Here is a 16,827-nt window from a genome sequence, read left to right as displayed (position 1 = left end):
ATAGATGAGGTAGAAATGGCACTGAAGAGAAAAATTATAGAAAATACGTTTTAATTATATCAAACATATAGGGAGGAGATATATGCTAGGTGTAATAGTTGGTCAATTACTGGACTTTGGATTCAGAAATGCCTAAGATCAAATACTGAATAGCTCAAATACCTGCTAGCTGTGTAGCCATAAAAGCTAAAGGCATTCACCAATTTGAGAGAATAGATTTAGTGCAGTGTCTAAGGTGAAGAGGGAATTCTAATATATGATAGTTCTATCAAACCATAAGACACCACAGAGCTTCCCGGAAGAGAGCCCAACCTTCCACAAAGGAAAAACCAGTTGAATGGATAAAGCAAGTTTGCTACCTAAATTGTGACATGAAGTTGAATGGACAAACTAATAGACTTTGATCATCTAAATGACTATGTATGTATACAAATGCATGTCCACACACACACACACACACACACACACACACACACTATATGTATATATACATACATTCACATACATTTATATATTATATACACGTACATATAAGAAGGGGTCCATAGACCGCCAGAGGGGTTCAAGATACAAAAAAAGTAAAGAACTCTGGATTTAGAATATAAAAATATTTTATATAGATATATGCATACACAATACATGTATATCTGGTGCAGAAAGTGAAAATGAAGAATGAATTGGACCCAGAACTGAGGAGAGTGAACCGCATTGCCTTAAGGAGCAAAGCTCCTTTAATGATACCAAATGTCTCCCATGAACAAAGGTCTATCTTTTAAAAAATATATTTTGTTTAATCAGCCAAAATCTGCCTTTTCACTAACTCGCCCCTCTTCACCGAACCCCTTTTCCCTTTCTCTCCTATTTCCTGAGTGAAATGCATTTCTCTACTGAACTGTGTACCTGTACGTGTGTTTTCTTCCTTCTTTTGACCAGTTCAAAGGAGAGTGAGGATCAAGTGCTGGCCGCTTCTCCCCACCCTCCTCCTTTTTTGTAGGGATGTCTAGTGGTCTGCCCAACTTATGGGAGATAATTTCCCTTAACCTCCCTGCCCCTTCCCCTCAGTATATTTTTCTTCCTCTTTCTTCCCATTCTTTATTAAGATCAACAAGACATAACATAATAATTCCCAAGCAAATCTTTTAAACATGGACAATTGACAACAATCTCCAAAGAATTAAGAAGGAAGCAGCATGGTGTACTGAACATTGTTGGACCTGGCCTGAGGGAGATCTGGGTTCCAATCCTGCCTCAGACACTAACTACCTGGAGCATCTTGGGGAAGTCACTTAACCTCTCTGAGCCTCATTTGAGTTACCTGAAAAATTAAGGGGTTGAACTTGACTCCTGTAAGTCTCTTACAGCTCTAAATCTGTCATCTCACAATGAAAAATAGTGAGTATAAGCAGACTGTAACATACAACAAATGAGGAAATTAAAAAAGGGAACAGGAGTAAAGGATTCCATCAGGAAAATTTGACTGAAAAAGAGAATGGATTTGTCATGTGGAGAATGGAAGGGATAACAAATGGCCTGGTGTCTTGGTGTTGGGATTCCTCATCACTTATCCTAACCATCAAATGGTGAATTTGAGAGGTAATGGACAAGAGTGGGGTGGGTAGGTAAGCATGGTTGAGCTGAGATCAGCAATATTAAGAGATTATTGACTCAGCTAAGTAGAAGATTCAGCTGGATGGGCAGCAACTGGTCATTCTATGGATGTGAGTGTGAGTGTGTGACAGGAGGGTAGGAGGAGAGAGGAAAAGAGAGAGAGAGAGAAAGAGGGACAGAGAGAGAGAAAGAGAGAATGAATGCCATGTGAGCATGCATGTGTACTTTAAATAGGGTCTACAGATGGACAATGACCTGGGCCTGAATAGAGTAGATAGAGAAATAAAGTGAGATAGACAGCATTTAGGAAATTATGTGGCATTTTCAATAATTAAAACCTGATTCCTGACACAAAAAATGTGCTGTCAATACCAATATTCTCTCCTAAAAAGGCAGCATGAAATAACAGATAGAAGTTTGACCTCTGAAGTCAGGAACACTGGGTTCAAAGATCTCCTTCTGAAACACACGAGCTCTGTGACCATGAGTAAGTCACCTCAGTGCTTCAGGCAACTCTCTGAGACCATAAGTTGCAGACAAGTTGCCAAGCTGCATCAATGAAGGGACTTTCCACCTGGGAAACTCCCCACACATGTCCAGACTAAAAATAAAATCTAATGATGCTATATGACTGTGAATTAAAAAATACCACAATCTTTAAAAGATCAAAATTATGCATGACTCAAAGGGTAATAGAGAGATGAACAGTGGGGAGATAAGCTGTTGGATGTTATTAACAATGAAATGTAAGGAGTGCAGTAAAAGAATTCAAACAAATATATAATCATGGAGGGAAATGATCATGTAGAAAGATTGAGAGACAACAGTCTAAGCACTATACTAGCACCCATAAAATGTTATAAGAGCTAAATTTTAGATCCTTAGGTAAATAGGCAGTTAGTTAGGTAGTGCTGTGGTTGGAGAGCTGGGCCAGGAATCAGGAAGATCCAAGTTCAAACCTGGCCACAGACACTCCTACTTGTGTGACCCTGGGCAAGTCACTTAACTGCTGTATGCCTCAATTTCCTCACCTGTAAAATGAGGAAAATAATAGCACCTACCTCCCAGTGTTGTGAGGCTCAAATAAGATAACAATTGTAAACAGCTTAGTAGAATGCCTGGCACATAGTTAAAAGCTATATAAATGTTAGCGATTCTTCTTCTTCTTCTTTTTTTTTTTTAAAGGCAATTGGGGTTAAGTGACTTGCCCAGGGTCACACAGCTAGTAAGTGTCATGTATTTGGTCTGAGGCCGGATTTGAACTCAGATCCTCCTGATTTCAGGGCCGGTGCTCTGTCCACTGCGTCACCTAGCTGCCCTTATTATTATTCGAATTGGAAAGAGATACGAGGCCACTGGCCATGGTATATAAGACAAAATAATCTTTTCCCCTTCAACTTTTCACTTTAAATTTTGAAATGAGTGAATTAGTATGCCCAAGTCCTTTCCTAGCTTCATAAATAAGGCTATTTATCTCAACTCTGTCTCCATAAGCAACTTAAAGTCATGAAGGTAGAGGCAATACAGACTTTAAAACAAGTTAATTTTTTAACATGAATAAACCTGTTTTAAAATTCTAAAGAAAATGTACATTTCCTAATTTCAATAATCAAAAGACAACAAATATTAAAGAGGTAACACAGAATACATTTTTCTAGAAATGTTCAGGACAAGAACAGAAAACTATCTTTCAACTAAAAAATGTACTTGGCCCATAGGTAAGAAGTCTAAAATAGAAAACTGTTACATCCCATCAGTCTACATAATAATGCTAACTCTCTAAAAAAGTAATTGACTGGACTCACCTTGGGTGTTGTTTTTCTGTATTGGTCACCTCCATCAAGCACATCTTTCAAGACTCTCTGCTTAAGAAATTCATACTCTTCTGAGTTCAAGTGAATAGACTTTAACATTCTTCCACAGGCTGAACAATGCCCACTGTGATAAAAATTTTATTTTTTTAATATGATAAAGTCCAGGAAGGGAATTCTTCCAGTGGAGAATTCCAGGACTGTACTCAAAAGAAAAAGAACAAAATATTCTACAATATTATGCAAATCAATGTGATCACCTAGACTAGACAGCCACTTAGCTACCATATTAGGTATGTGAAGCTATCCATATAAGGCAAATATGTATTTACATAATTGTTTTTACTGAAAAAATTATTGGGATTTGCAACTAGAAGGAAATTACAATTAAGTCCTCAAACCAGACAAAACATAGTTTCAAAGTTGTATCCTTACAGGAAGATTTGTAGTTATTTCAAATTACAAAATTGGCTTATGCATTACTCTCTTTATCTTTGATTTGTTAAGTGTTTTGTTTCAACATACCATACAAAGCTCAATGTATTTCCAAATTAATTCCTGAAAACGGTTAAAATGATTTTTAAGGAAAAAGAGTTAGTGAAACTGATCGTACTACAACTTTACACTCTGATACTCTTCCATTTGTCAAATGACAGGGCAGATGTTTACTTTAAAAACTAGTACTGACATGTCCAATGTTTTTGGGATCTTTTTTGTTGTTATTTAAGGCTATTTTCATTTATTACGTAGTAATAACTGTGTATACTGTTCTTTTGGTTCTTCTTTATTTACTCTGTCATTTTATACAAGTCTTCATGTATTTATTTGAATTCTTCACATTCATCATTGCTTAATTATGCAGAATTTCTTTGGTATTCCTGAGTCACTGAGTACACAGTTTCCCCCTTTTTTTCTTTACAAAACAGTACTGATATATATATATATATATTTTTTTTTCCCTTATTTTCAATAATCTTCTTATAAACTCAGTACTGGGGTTGTAAGATCAAAGGGTATAAACAATTACATAATTTTTCCTGGTGATTCCAAATTGTTTTCCAACCTAGCTAGTTCAATATATCCACTAGTAGTTAATTAGATACTTGTTTTCTCAAAAGTTTTTCATATGTTACCGTATTTGCTAACATAATGGGTGAGAAACAGTTTCAGAGTTGTTTATTCACATTTATATGATGATATATTTGATAATCTGTAGAGGTTCACCAATAATTTTTTAAAATTTTTTTATTTATTTTGATTTATCAACAATCACTTCCATAAGCTTTTCAGTTTTAAATTTTTCTCTCCCTCCACAAGATGGCTTGCAATCTGATATAGGCTATACATATATACACTTCTATTAAACATATTTTCACATCAGTCACACTGTAGGAAGAATTAGAATCAATAGGTGGAACCACAAGAAAAAGGAAACAAAACAAAACAGAAGGAAAAAAATAGCAAATAGTATGCTTCGATCTGCATTCAAACTCCATAGTTCTTTCTTTGGATGTGGATAGCATTTTCCATCATGAGATCTTTGGAGAAGTCTTAGATCCTTGCATTGCTGAGAAGGGCTAAGTCTATTAACATTAGTCATCATACAACTTGGCTGTTACTGTGTACAACGTTCTCCTGATTCTGTTCCCTTTACTCAGCATCAGTCCATACAAATCTTTCCAGGTTTTTCTGAAGTGTGCCTGCTCATGCTTTCTTATAGCACAATAGTATTTATTTTTCACAATAGTATTCCATTTACATTCATGTACCACAACTTGTTCAGCCATTTCCCAACTGACAGGCATTCCCTCAATTTCCAATTCTTTGCCACCACAAAAGGAGCTGCTACAATATACAAATATTTTTGTACATTTAGGTCCTTTTCCCATTTGTATGATCCCTCTGGGATACAGCCCTAGAAGTGCTATTGCTGGGTCAAAGGGTATGCACATTTTTATAGCCCTTCGGGCACAGTACCAAATTGCTCTCCAAAATGGTTGGATCAGTTCACAATTCCCCCAATAATGCATTAGTGTTCCAATTTTCCCCACATCTTCTCCAACATTTATCATTGTCCTGTTCTGTCATGTTGACCAATCTGATAGGTGTGATGTGGTAGCTCAGAGTTGTTTTGATTTGCATTTCTTTAATCAATAGTGATTTAGAGCATTTTTTCATATGACTATAGATGGCTTTAATTTCTTCATCTGAGAACTGCCTGTTCATATCCTTTGACCATTTATCAATTGGGGAATGACCTGTATTCTTATAAATTTCACTTAATTCTCTCTATATTCTAGAAATGAGGCCCTTATCTGAGACACCACCAGTAATTTTCAATTTTTATTTTATTTTGTATCCTAGATCTACTAATTAATACTAATAACCTTGGACAAGAGAACTTACTTCTTTATGATTCAGTTTCTTCAACTGAAAAAGAAAGAAGGACTAGAGATTAAAGTACATGGGTCCCTGCTAATTCTAAGACCTATGATGTCTTTGTTCATTTAAGACATCAACTGGAAAATGACTGTTAATCTTACAGACTTGTATAGATTCTGATATGAAATTTAATCAGAGAATTTTCTGCCAAGATTTCCCCAGTCAATATTTATATTCTCCTTTAAGCCACAGATTACTTCTGACAAAGATTTTTTTTACAAAACTAGTCTTTCACAAAATTCTCTATACAGCATGCCTAAAAACTCATCCCCTATTCATACCTCTTAGAGCTATAACCTTCTATTCTCCTCTAAAATTTTTAATTGTAAAGTTTTTATTTTTACCTAGTATTCATTTGGATTTTTATCTTATTTTTTTTATTTTTAGGCAATTGGGTTTAAGTGACTTGCCCAGGGTCACACAGTTAGTATGTGTTAAGGTTTGGTCTGAGGCCAGATTTGAACTCAGGTCCTTCTGACTTCAGGGCCAGTGCTCCATCCACTGCACCACCTAGCTGTCCTTATTTGGATTTTTTAAAAGCAATATGTGGTATATGATGCTGATCAAAATCTATTTTGTACCAGACTTAGACAGTTCTCCCAGAAGTTATTTCTTTAGTAATATGTTTTTAGTTTTATGAAGTTAATGAATTAAAAAGCACTTATTAAGTGCCAATAACTATGTTAAATATTGGCAATACAAATTTAAAAAATAAAATTTAATTAAAAACTAGGGGAATGCAATATATAGAATAGTATTGGCCAGGAAGGAATGTTAATGGGAAGTCAGTGGGGATGGTAACTGGAGTGAAAAGAAAATTAATTTATATTTCCAGTAATTGTAGTGTGGATTCTACTGATGTCCTGAGAGCTAGAGTTGGAAGGGGAAGGGCAGCAAGAGGATCATAACAAGCATGACATCCTGGCATGGAGATGGCTGGAAAGTGATGCTTTGGGTTCTTAAGTCCCTGAAAGTTGTTTTTGTTTATAATGCTCTTCGAACTTACTTATGGTGGGACTTTATATATTTAAGACAAATCAAATTGTAATTTATTGGGATATATGGCATGACCTATGTATCTAAACCTAATCTTTGCCAGCCTGCTTTCCAGTTTTCCTAACAGTTTTTACTGAAGAGTGACTTCTTACTTCAGTAGTTACAGTTCTGGGTTTCATACTCTTAGAGGATAACAAATTTAAAACTGGAAGGAATATTAGAGGCTATCAAGTCCAGCCCCTGCACTTCACAGTTAAGGAAACTGAGGCACAGCAAAGTTAACTGAGATGCCTGCTACTTCAGTAGTTATATAAATTTTTAGCTAAACTTTTGGGTTCTCAAGATAGACTATCATATCACCTGCAAAAATATTTTTGTTTTCTCTTTGACCATGTTTATTCCTTAAATTCTTTTTTTCTTGTCTTATTACTATAGTTAACATTTCTAGCACTATATATATAATGACGGCCCTTGGTTTTAAATAAATGCCATTAACCATATTAAGAAAAGGTCCAAGCTATTAGTATGCTTTCTGGTGTTTTTAATAGAAATAAGTTATATTTTGTTAAAACCTTTTTCTGCATCTATTGATGTTATCATGTAATTTTAAATGTTGTCGTCATTAATATAGTCTATTTTGCTTATAGTAATTCGGGTAGGAATCTAACCCGCTTGAAGTGTATAATCTTTTACATACCTTGTAGCCTTTTTGCTAATATTTTATTTAATTTTTTGCATTAATATCCATTTGGGATATTGTTCCACAGCAGGTGTTCTTATCCTGTGGTCTATGTACTTTTTTAAAAAAAGTATTTTGATAACTATATTTCAGTATAATTGCCTTCCTTCATAATCCTACGCATTTAAATTTATGTATTTAAAAACACTCTGAAAAGAGGTTCATAGGCTTCACCATATTGGAAAAAGGGGTCCAGGACAGAAAAAATGTTAAGAACCCCTGGTATATAGTTTTCTTTTTCTATCTCTCACCAATGTAGGTATCAAGATTATTTGGATCATAAAGAATTTGGCTGAATCCCTTTTCCTTTTTCTGCAAACAATTTATGCAATAATAGAATTAACAGTTCTTCGATTGAAGAAAGAATTCACTCATGAATCCATTTGATCCTTTTTTCTTTCTTTGGAAGTTCAGTTAAGCATGTGCTCTATTTATTTATTTAAAAAATTTTCTTGTTCTAGTAACGTGGATAGTTTATATTTTTATAATTAAATATTCATCAATTTCATCTAGGTTATCAGCTACTTTGGCCTCTAATTGGCCAAACTTTTTTTGGATAGTTTCCTTTATATCAACTTCCTTTGTGGTGAATTCTCCATCATATCTGATACTGGGAATTTAGTTCTCTTCTTTATTTTTAAAATCAGATTCACTGTTTATGTGACAGTGGTTGCCCTTCTCATTACCCAAGGCCAACTTGTGCCTTGACTGGATCATTGAGAGTCTTCTCTAGCAGGCTGAAACCTCGTTCACCCTTCCCTCTCTGGAGGCTGCTCTCATTGAGCTGCTTCTGGGTGGGATAGGGGGCGGAAAATTATGATAATTCAGATGCCCTGACAAGGGGTCAGTGGGAGGAGTGAGCTGTCAGTCAAGCCAGATGGAGGTGCTTCTAGGGATGGGAAATGGTGGTGAGGTTATCAGGGGAATAAACACTGACATTCTCAGGGCAAAAGAAAGCTTTCCACCTGTGGCACTTCCCGTTTCCTTTTCTCTCAGGGAGTGACACTCATATAGAATGGCAAGTTAGTGGACATACATTAAAAGTCTACGATGAGAATGGCTAAAATGAAGGAAGTGTGTCCCAGGGATTTCTGGGAAGCCTTCTTTGGCATGGCTCACAAACCAGGCTGCTTGAATGGGGTGGGAAATGTTTTTTTTCCTTGGTGTCCTAACACCTTAGATGGGCAAAAATTGGGAAGCACGGAAGATGTGGGGGTAGGAGAGCTGATCATGGAAAGGGAGACCATTGGAAGTAGGGGGGGGCTGAAAGTGGCCAGAGCCCTTTCAAACCTGGCAGTATACCCTTAAAGGGGATTCCACAATTATTGCCACAACTTCCTGGTTGAGATCTGTAGCAAGAAATCCCCATCCCCAGCTCAAAACTGTCAGTTAAGATCCTGGAGGTTAAAAGCTCCAGAGCCTTTAACCTAGGCAGACCCAGATACATTATAATGTATTTGGGACAGCTAGGGAAGGTGGGAAGGAGTTAGGAGGGAAGGCAAGCATAACTTCAATAATGTTTAATTTTTTTTTTAATATGAAGAAGCCATGACAATTTAACTAAAATGTCTTCCCAGGTAGGGTCTCTCCTTGTGGGAAACTGGTTTGTCTGTCCTTTTGCCCCTAGATAACGTTCTCAGGTTTTAGGGTGAGACCAGGAAAAGGACAAAGAATGAGCAACTATGGTAGTCTTGGGAACTGGAGGTTTTCCAACATGGACCCCTGCCCCTACTACTTGGTACCTCTGGCATCAATAAGGAGCTAGAAAAGCAAAGGCTTGAGTGCAAAGAAGCTGTTTCTCTTGTTTGGTGGCCTTGGGGGGAGGGAAGGTTTAAGGTCTGTTTGGGATACAAAATTAATTTAAAACTTGCATGGAGTTAGGCAAAGAGCAGAGGGAACTCAGCCATGGGATCTACTAGCTGGAGTGAGACAATGAGGGGAAAGCAGTGGGGGATAGGGATGTGGAGGAGGCCACCTAATATTTGAATCCCCCTTCCTCCACCTTGTAAAGATCTTCTCTTTCTGATTCCCCTGAGGGAAAAATTAATATGCAAGGAACTCTTGGGCCCTCAGGCTGTTTAATCCACACTGCCCTCCTCTCCCAAAGAAAATCACCAGAACCCAGGAACACTATTAAAACTCAGCAAACTCCCTGCTGTACTTCTCATTGATAAAGATCCAGATCTCCTCCTCCTAGTAATCCTTAAAATTACTTGTGTCATTTGGGCTTTTGTACTTTGGTATAAAGGGAGCTTCCACCTTTCTCTGGCATATGGCAATCTGGTTGGTGATGGTGAATCATTTGTGGTTCCCAATGTTGTAGACATCATTCTTGAGGTTCTTCTAACACTTAGATGAGGTCCACTTGGAACAGATTCTGAAGCAGGTCCTTTGAGTCTGAGCAGAAGTGAGAAGGGAATCATACTTTTCTAGAGACAATCTTTTCATATGTCTAAATGGGCTGGTCAGCAAAAAAACAGGAAGGAGGTGGAGGAACAACAACTTTGCTGCTATCTCATAGATCAGGACACCTAGGGTACTTGTTATAACCCTGGCTAAGAATGATCTCAGAAGCCTTATATTGGGAGTCCCACAAAAGGTCCAGGTCAGCCTTTCACACACTTGGCAAAACCAAAGTCTGTCACCTGGATATGATGGGGTGCTTGGGTGCTTGTACTGGAACCCCAATTCCATGACCATGTTTCTTCCTAGCCTCAGAAATACTATCCCTGGAAGTTTCTTCCTAGCCCAAGGACACTGTGCCTAGCAATTACTCATGAGTGGGCCCTAGCAAGACCCTAATCTCCCTCACTGGTGCAGTTACAAATAGCACCTGAAGGAATTATTAGTTTGAACTGGCTTTGCACTGGGTCATAAAGATATTCTTACCCACTGGACTATCTATACTACTGCCCTACCTCATTATCTACATCCTGGACTCCTCAATATCTGTATTCTAGACCTAAGACATATGTATACTCCCTACATCTATCTTGTCAAACAAAACATTGACTGGTAGCAGACCGGACAACTCTCAGCTACCCTTCACCTCTAATTAACTTAGTGATGTAGCAGGCCTAAAACCATACCTCCATGTGGTGCCCCCCTGTGGGCTTTTCCTAATGAACTCTGGGTAAAATGCCTGCACAGTAGACACAAAAAGTGCATGTTCCTTTAAGAACTGACCACTCCTGATCCCACCCTCAATCACCTCGTTAGCATATTTGGCACATGTTTTTTGTATTTTATCCTACATAAACTTTAACTGTACCCCTCTAAGGTCACAGGTTCCTTAACAAGCCTTGCCCGCTGAAAAGCATAACAACAAACTTTTTGCCAGCTTGACTCAAAGAATGCTTGTGTCTGTGAATTCACTCCAGATGACCCTGTCCTGTATTCCAATCTTTGAGGGGTCTCAACCTCTCAGACCGCAACAGATATAGACCTATTGGTTAATGAAAAGGTTCTCAGACCTTTTCAAGTCTTGTTAGATCAGGTCCAGCAGTGAAGATACTCAAAGGTGAGGAAAATCTAAACCACATTAAGAACAAGCATGGGGATCCATGAACCTTATGATCCACTGTAGGTGTGAGAACATTTCCTCACACGGTACATATGCCATAACCACATACAGGTTTGTGCTGTCCTTGAAAGAAAATTATATTTGATCTATAATGGGAATTTAGCAGCCTGCAGCATATGCTTCTCATTCAGGGTATTCTTGATTTTTTTCAGCTTCACCACCTTCTGCTTATCAAGGACTTTCAAGGCAACATGGATCCCAGATTCCTTGTGCTTCACAAGTATCTCTCAACCAAAGGAACCAGCTGGACTGTACTTTGCTGAAGAGTTCCCCATTTTTTAAAGAATTCTTTGGCTTTAGCTAGAAACTCTTTCGTGCATTCTAGTTAATTGACCTTCCTGGCAGTGGCCATGGTCCCCCCCACCTCTGTGGTGCTGGTGCTGGCTCTGGCCAGGGTCCCCCCCCACCCCCCCCTTGCTGTTGTTCCCAGCTCCCATATCTCCCTTGAGCTCACCTGGAAAACCACACAGACACCAATAGTTCTTAGACAGTCTATAAACAGATTTAAAGAAATCTGAAGTCTTTTTGTTTTGCCTTAAAAAAAATTTCAACTCAATTTTTCTTCTTTTTCTTAATTTTTCTAATGTCTGAGCCTCTCCATACTCCTCAGAGTACTCAGCTTCAATTAAATTTTCCACCATGTTTTTATTCTATCCATTGTCAAGCTCATCTTTCTTAATTCTTCTAATAGTTAGCTTATAATCCCAATATTAGAAATGCCACATCTTCCTTAAAAAAAAAATCTTATTGTGATTATAAGCCAATCTGGAGGTTCCTATGCTATGTCTACTCCATTTTAAATATATAGTTATTGCATAGTAAATGCTATATAAATGTTATATATTTAACTATATATTTATATTATAAGTATTATTTAAAATTATATAAATGCTATATATACTTACAATGATGAGGATGAGTTCCTTATGGAGATTTCTATTCACTAATCTTAACAGTATTCACTGTACTGGGCCCTTTTATTTTGTTTGCTCATCTCTGTAGTTTTTCTCTTCTTTTTCCTAGGAAGGTTTCTTTTTGTTCCTCTTTTTTTTTTTTAAAATCACTACTCTTTTTTCCAGGTGTATTTGTTGTTTTCTGGTGATGCAGGAGAAACCAGACTTATTCATATGTATTCACTTCCACTACCACACCAGAAGCCACAACTCATTTCCAACACTGCCACTAAATCTCAATTTCTATTCTCCCTGGTTTTAAAAAAAATTTAAGTCAATAATCATGCAATGAGTCATGTCTGAATTGAAGATTTTAAAAAATAAACAAAAAAGTTCTCTTACCTCTTATGAATGGTGACAGATTCTCCTTTCCATTTTTTCTCAGGAATACTATAAAAGGATTGGCAAAAAAAGCTTCAGATTTATATTTAGCCATAAAATAATAAAGTTCATTTAGAAATATCCTAAACTTATGACATAGTTTACTAACAAAATCAGTGTGGTGTAGTGCATAACGCACTGGATTTGGAATCAGACAACTTCAGTCCAAATTCCAGCTCTATTATTTATTACTACCACCTCGGTGACCACAGGAAAGACCCAATCTATCTGGGCCTGTTTCCTTAATTTGTGGTGTGGAAACCAATAGCTTCCAAGGTCCCTTCAAACTCTTAAGTCTGTGATTCCATGAGAAAAGTTTAAATAACACTTTAAATGGACAGTGTAAATAAAACAAAAAACAGAACACAAAAACCCACTACATTGTGATAGGGTATGGGTCCAAGCTGAGACCTTTACCCCTCAACCCAAAAAGAATTTGGGTTCCATTTGTCTACGGGCCCTAGAAAACCCTTGAACCTTTACCTGGTCAAGGAAGTCTAGCAGTCCCCTGAAGTTATTCTTATTCTGGCTCTTCCTTGGCAGGGCCCTATGTCCAGGTTCTTGGTGTTCCTAATTAAGCCTAGCCCTCTACTGTCTATAGCACTGGGTTATATTTCCCCTCTTCGATCTTATCCAGACCCAGATCAACTTCTTCCTTATCATCTAGGTCTTATCTTCTAGTTCTCTCTTACCCTAATAAAGCCTATCCCTCCATTGGCTATTTCTGGATGACCCCATTCAACTTCCCAGACATTCCCATAAGGATTCTCCTGGGACCCTTCCCCCGTCACCCCAGCTTCAAGATTCTCCTCCCAGCCCCTTCTCCAGTCACCCCAAACTACTTGGCTGTATATAAGATCCATTCTGGCTGCCACTTAGGGGCTGAGACTTCCTCATGCCCACTCGTCCTTACAGGCGTCACAAATTGTCAGATTCCTTAAGAGCCTATATGGCTCATCTTTAATAACCTTGTCTTTGGCTGAAAGGAGGCTTGGGTTGAATTCTTTTGGACAGGACCCATAAGTCATGATTTTGGAGTCCCAGCACCCCTACCATCCAAATCTCAACAACTGTACCTGTTGGTATTGTTTGTCCTTCATTCTCTCTCTCTCTCTCTCTCTCTCTCTCTCTCAGGCAACTAGGGTTAAGTGACTTGCCCAGGGTCACACAGCTAGTAAGTGTCAAGTGTTTGGTCTGAGGCTGGATTTGAATTCAGGTACTCCTGCCTTCAGGGCCGGTGCTCTTTCCACTGCACCACCTAGCTGCCCCTGTCCTTCATTCTCAAAGAAGACCATGACATGGAGAAAGTAATGTTATGACTTGCACATGAATTGGTTTTAAGCAAGAGAAATGTGCAAAGGTCCAGTGGCAAAATACAGATCAGGACCAGAGATAGCTCTGGATGCAATGGAGACTTTGGCCTTTTTAAGTTAAGGTTTCCCGGGTCTCACTTTGACTGAGGCAAGCCCATTCAGTGATTAAGGCTAGATAAGAAACGAGCAAAAAATGGTCTCTTTTACCTAGTTAAAAAAAAAATCAATCTGGGAGGGGGAGACCCTCACGGTTTCTGGCCAAAACAGAAACAATTGCTAGTTACACTAACTCTGAACCATAGAAGCCCAAACAATGACTAACCTGAATACTAAATGGTAGCTCATACATGGAGTCTGACTCATTCTGCTTACTGATTTATGCACAATACATAATATAGTAGAGTTAAAATGAGGAAATCTTGGATTTAAATCTAAAATCTAACACTTATTAATTACTTGTGGACAAGTTGGCTTCCTGTCTGGAAAATGGGAAAAATAATGCCAGTAAAGGCATCTCTTTATAGGAAAGAAAGGACTGGCCTTAGAGTTAGAGAAAGACTTGGTGTTCAAGTCCTGCCTCTGACACAAGCCAACTATGTGACCTATCAGTCCCTCAGGTAACTTTCTAAGACTTTAGATTATCAGTATATTATAGGGTTTCCAAACTGAAACCCCAGTCCTCAAATACCTAATGATAATATTCTTCAAGAGCCCTCAAGATCTCAGAACCATAAAAGATTTAGGTCCTGTAGAGTCAGAGGCAGCATGAAGGAATAGAAAAAATAGCAAATAGTATGCTTTGATCTGCATTTAAACTCCATAGTTCTTTCTTTGGATATGGATAGCATTTTCCATCATGAGACTTTTGGAGATGTCTTAGATCCTTGCATTGCTGAGAAGGACTAAGTCTATCAACATTAGTCATTGTACAATGTGGCTGTTACTGTGTACAACGTTTTCCTGGTTCTGCTTACTTCACTCACAGGGCAGCTAGGTGGCACAGTGGATAAAGCACTGGCCCTGAAGTCAGGAGGACCTGAGTTCAAATCTGTCCTCAGACCAAACACTTGACACTTACTAGCTGTGTGATCCTGGGCAAGTCACTTAACCCCAATTGCCTAAAAACAAAACAAAACAAAACAAAACACAGAACTTACTTCACTCAGCATCAGACCATAAAAGACTTTCCAGGTCAAACAGCATAGCACCTATATGCTTAAAGGCGAAGTTACATGAGTAACAGGGAGAAATAGGAATATTATACTAGTAGGGTCCTCATTTTATCGTTCTCAGATCTAGAGAAACCCAATCAAAAAAGAAGTGCGTGTCTTGAATAGAATTTTAGAAAAGTTAGACCTTAGGAGATAATCTAATAACAAAAGAAAAGGAGATACGTATTTCTCAGCTGTGGCATTTTCAAAAAATTGACCATAATTTCAGACATAAAAATTTGACCAAAAAAATGGAGTGAAGAAGAAATATTAAAAATCATTTATTGAACACATTTCAATTAAAATTATGTAGCTGGTTCTCCCTTAATGTAAGTGTTCTTACTATTCAGCAGACCTGCCTATCCCCTTGCTAGGAAGAATGTGGTGATAATGGATATCCTTGCTTCACCCTGATCTTATTGAGAAGGCTTCTATCTTATCCGCATTACAGCTAATGCTTGCTGATGATTTTAGATACTTAGCAGTTTAAGGAAAGCTCCATTTATTCCTATGCTTTCCAGGTTTTTTTTTTTTCTCTCTCTCTCTCTCTTTTTGGTGAGGCAATTGGGGTTAAGTGACTTGCCCAGTCTAGTCAAGTCAGGCGGATAAACATCTTGCAACATCCATCTGAAAGAAGCTGAAGAAAGCAAAAGGAAAGGAAAAGCAGGGAACCTCCAGTCCTACACCTAGAGTTCCAGTGTTGCTGATTCCAGCCCACCACCGGTAAGCTGCCAGAACCCGACAGCCTCCAACTGCCAACATCGGAGACCCAAGCACACAAAGCCAGTGACCAGGCCCAAGGCTCTCAACACAAGAAATCTGGGTCAGTGCCCTCTGCTCCCCAGCAGGAGAGCTCAATCTCTTTAAAGGCCAGCAAACACCATGAGCAAAAAGAAATGTACCACAGGTTCATATTATGAGAACAGTGAAGATCAAGGGAGAAATTCTGAAGAGGACAACACTGTCAACAAACCCACATCTGGAACCTCAAAAGGGAATATGAACTGGTCTGAAGCCCAAAAAGCCATCTTAGAAGAGTTCAAGAAGGATTTTAAAAGTCAAATAATAGAGGCAAAAGAGTCCTTAAAAAATACAATTAGCCAACTGAAAAAAAGTAAACTAAAGAAAATAAGTCCCTAAAAAATATAATTGGCCAAATGGGGAAGGAGGTACAAAATCTAATAGAAGAAAACAAATTTTTAAAAATATATAAATTTATTTATTTTTAGTTTTCAACATTCACTTCCACAAGATTTTGAGTTCCAAATTTTCGCCCCATTTCACCCCTCCCCCGCCGAATACCCCTTCCTCTAGTCTGCCCTCTCTTCTATCTCTCCCCCACTTCTCTTATCCCCTTCCCCTTCTGTTTTCCTGTAGGGCAGGATAGACTTCTGTATACCATTTCCTGTATTTCTTATTTCCCAATAGCACATGAAAACACTTCTTTAAACATATAGTTTTAAAACTTTAGGTTTCAAATTTTCTCTCTTCCTCCCTCCCCACCCACCCTCACTGAAAAGGCAAGCAACTCAATATAGGTTGTACATGTGCAGTTATGCAAAACACTTCCATAGCAGACATGTTGTGAAAAACTAACTCTATTTCCCTTAATCCTATCCTGCCCTCCCATTTATTCTATTCTTTCTTTTGACCCTGTTCCTCCTCAGAAGTATTTACTTCTGATTACACCCTTTTCCAATCTGCCCTCCTCTCTATCATCCCCCTGCTCTCTTGTCCCTTTCTCCCCCTATTTTCTTGTATGTTATTCCCTCCTTAAGCCAAATCCTATG

The 16,827-nt window shown here is 38.1% G+C and overlaps 1 protein-coding gene and 1 pseudogene across 2 annotated transcripts in view; both read right to left on the bottom strand.

Annotated features, from left to right (window-relative positions):
• PRORP (protein only RNase P catalytic subunit) overlaps positions 1–16,827 on the bottom strand; it is a 72,836-nt gene that overhangs the window by 26,832 nt on the left and 29,177 nt on the right. Inside the window, exons 3-4 of one of the 2 annotated variants that reach the window (XM_020991379.2) lie at positions 12,475–12,522; positions 3,414–3,546 (exon numbers count right to left, since the gene is read on the bottom strand). In XM_020991379.2, coding sequence (XP_020847038.1) covers positions 3,414–3,546; positions 12,475–12,522 — 181 coding nt within the window. The remainder of the gene's footprint in view (positions 1–3,413; positions 3,547–12,474; positions 12,523–16,827) is intronic. The other variant, XM_020991381.2, reaches the window with a different exon arrangement.
• On the bottom strand, positions 10,006–11,531 carry LOC144455455 (cAMP-dependent protein kinase catalytic subunit alpha-like; annotated as a pseudogene).

This window comes from Phascolarctos cinereus, unplaced genomic scaffold (genome assembly GCF_003287225.1).
Source record: "Phascolarctos cinereus isolate Bilbo 61053 unplaced genomic scaffold, phaCin_HiC Scaffold_2;HRSCAF=192, whole genome shotgun sequence".
Lineage (NCBI taxonomy): Eukaryota > Metazoa > Chordata > Mammalia > Diprotodontia > Phascolarctidae > Phascolarctos > Phascolarctos cinereus.
This window is presented reverse-complemented; position numbering and strand designations above follow the sequence as displayed.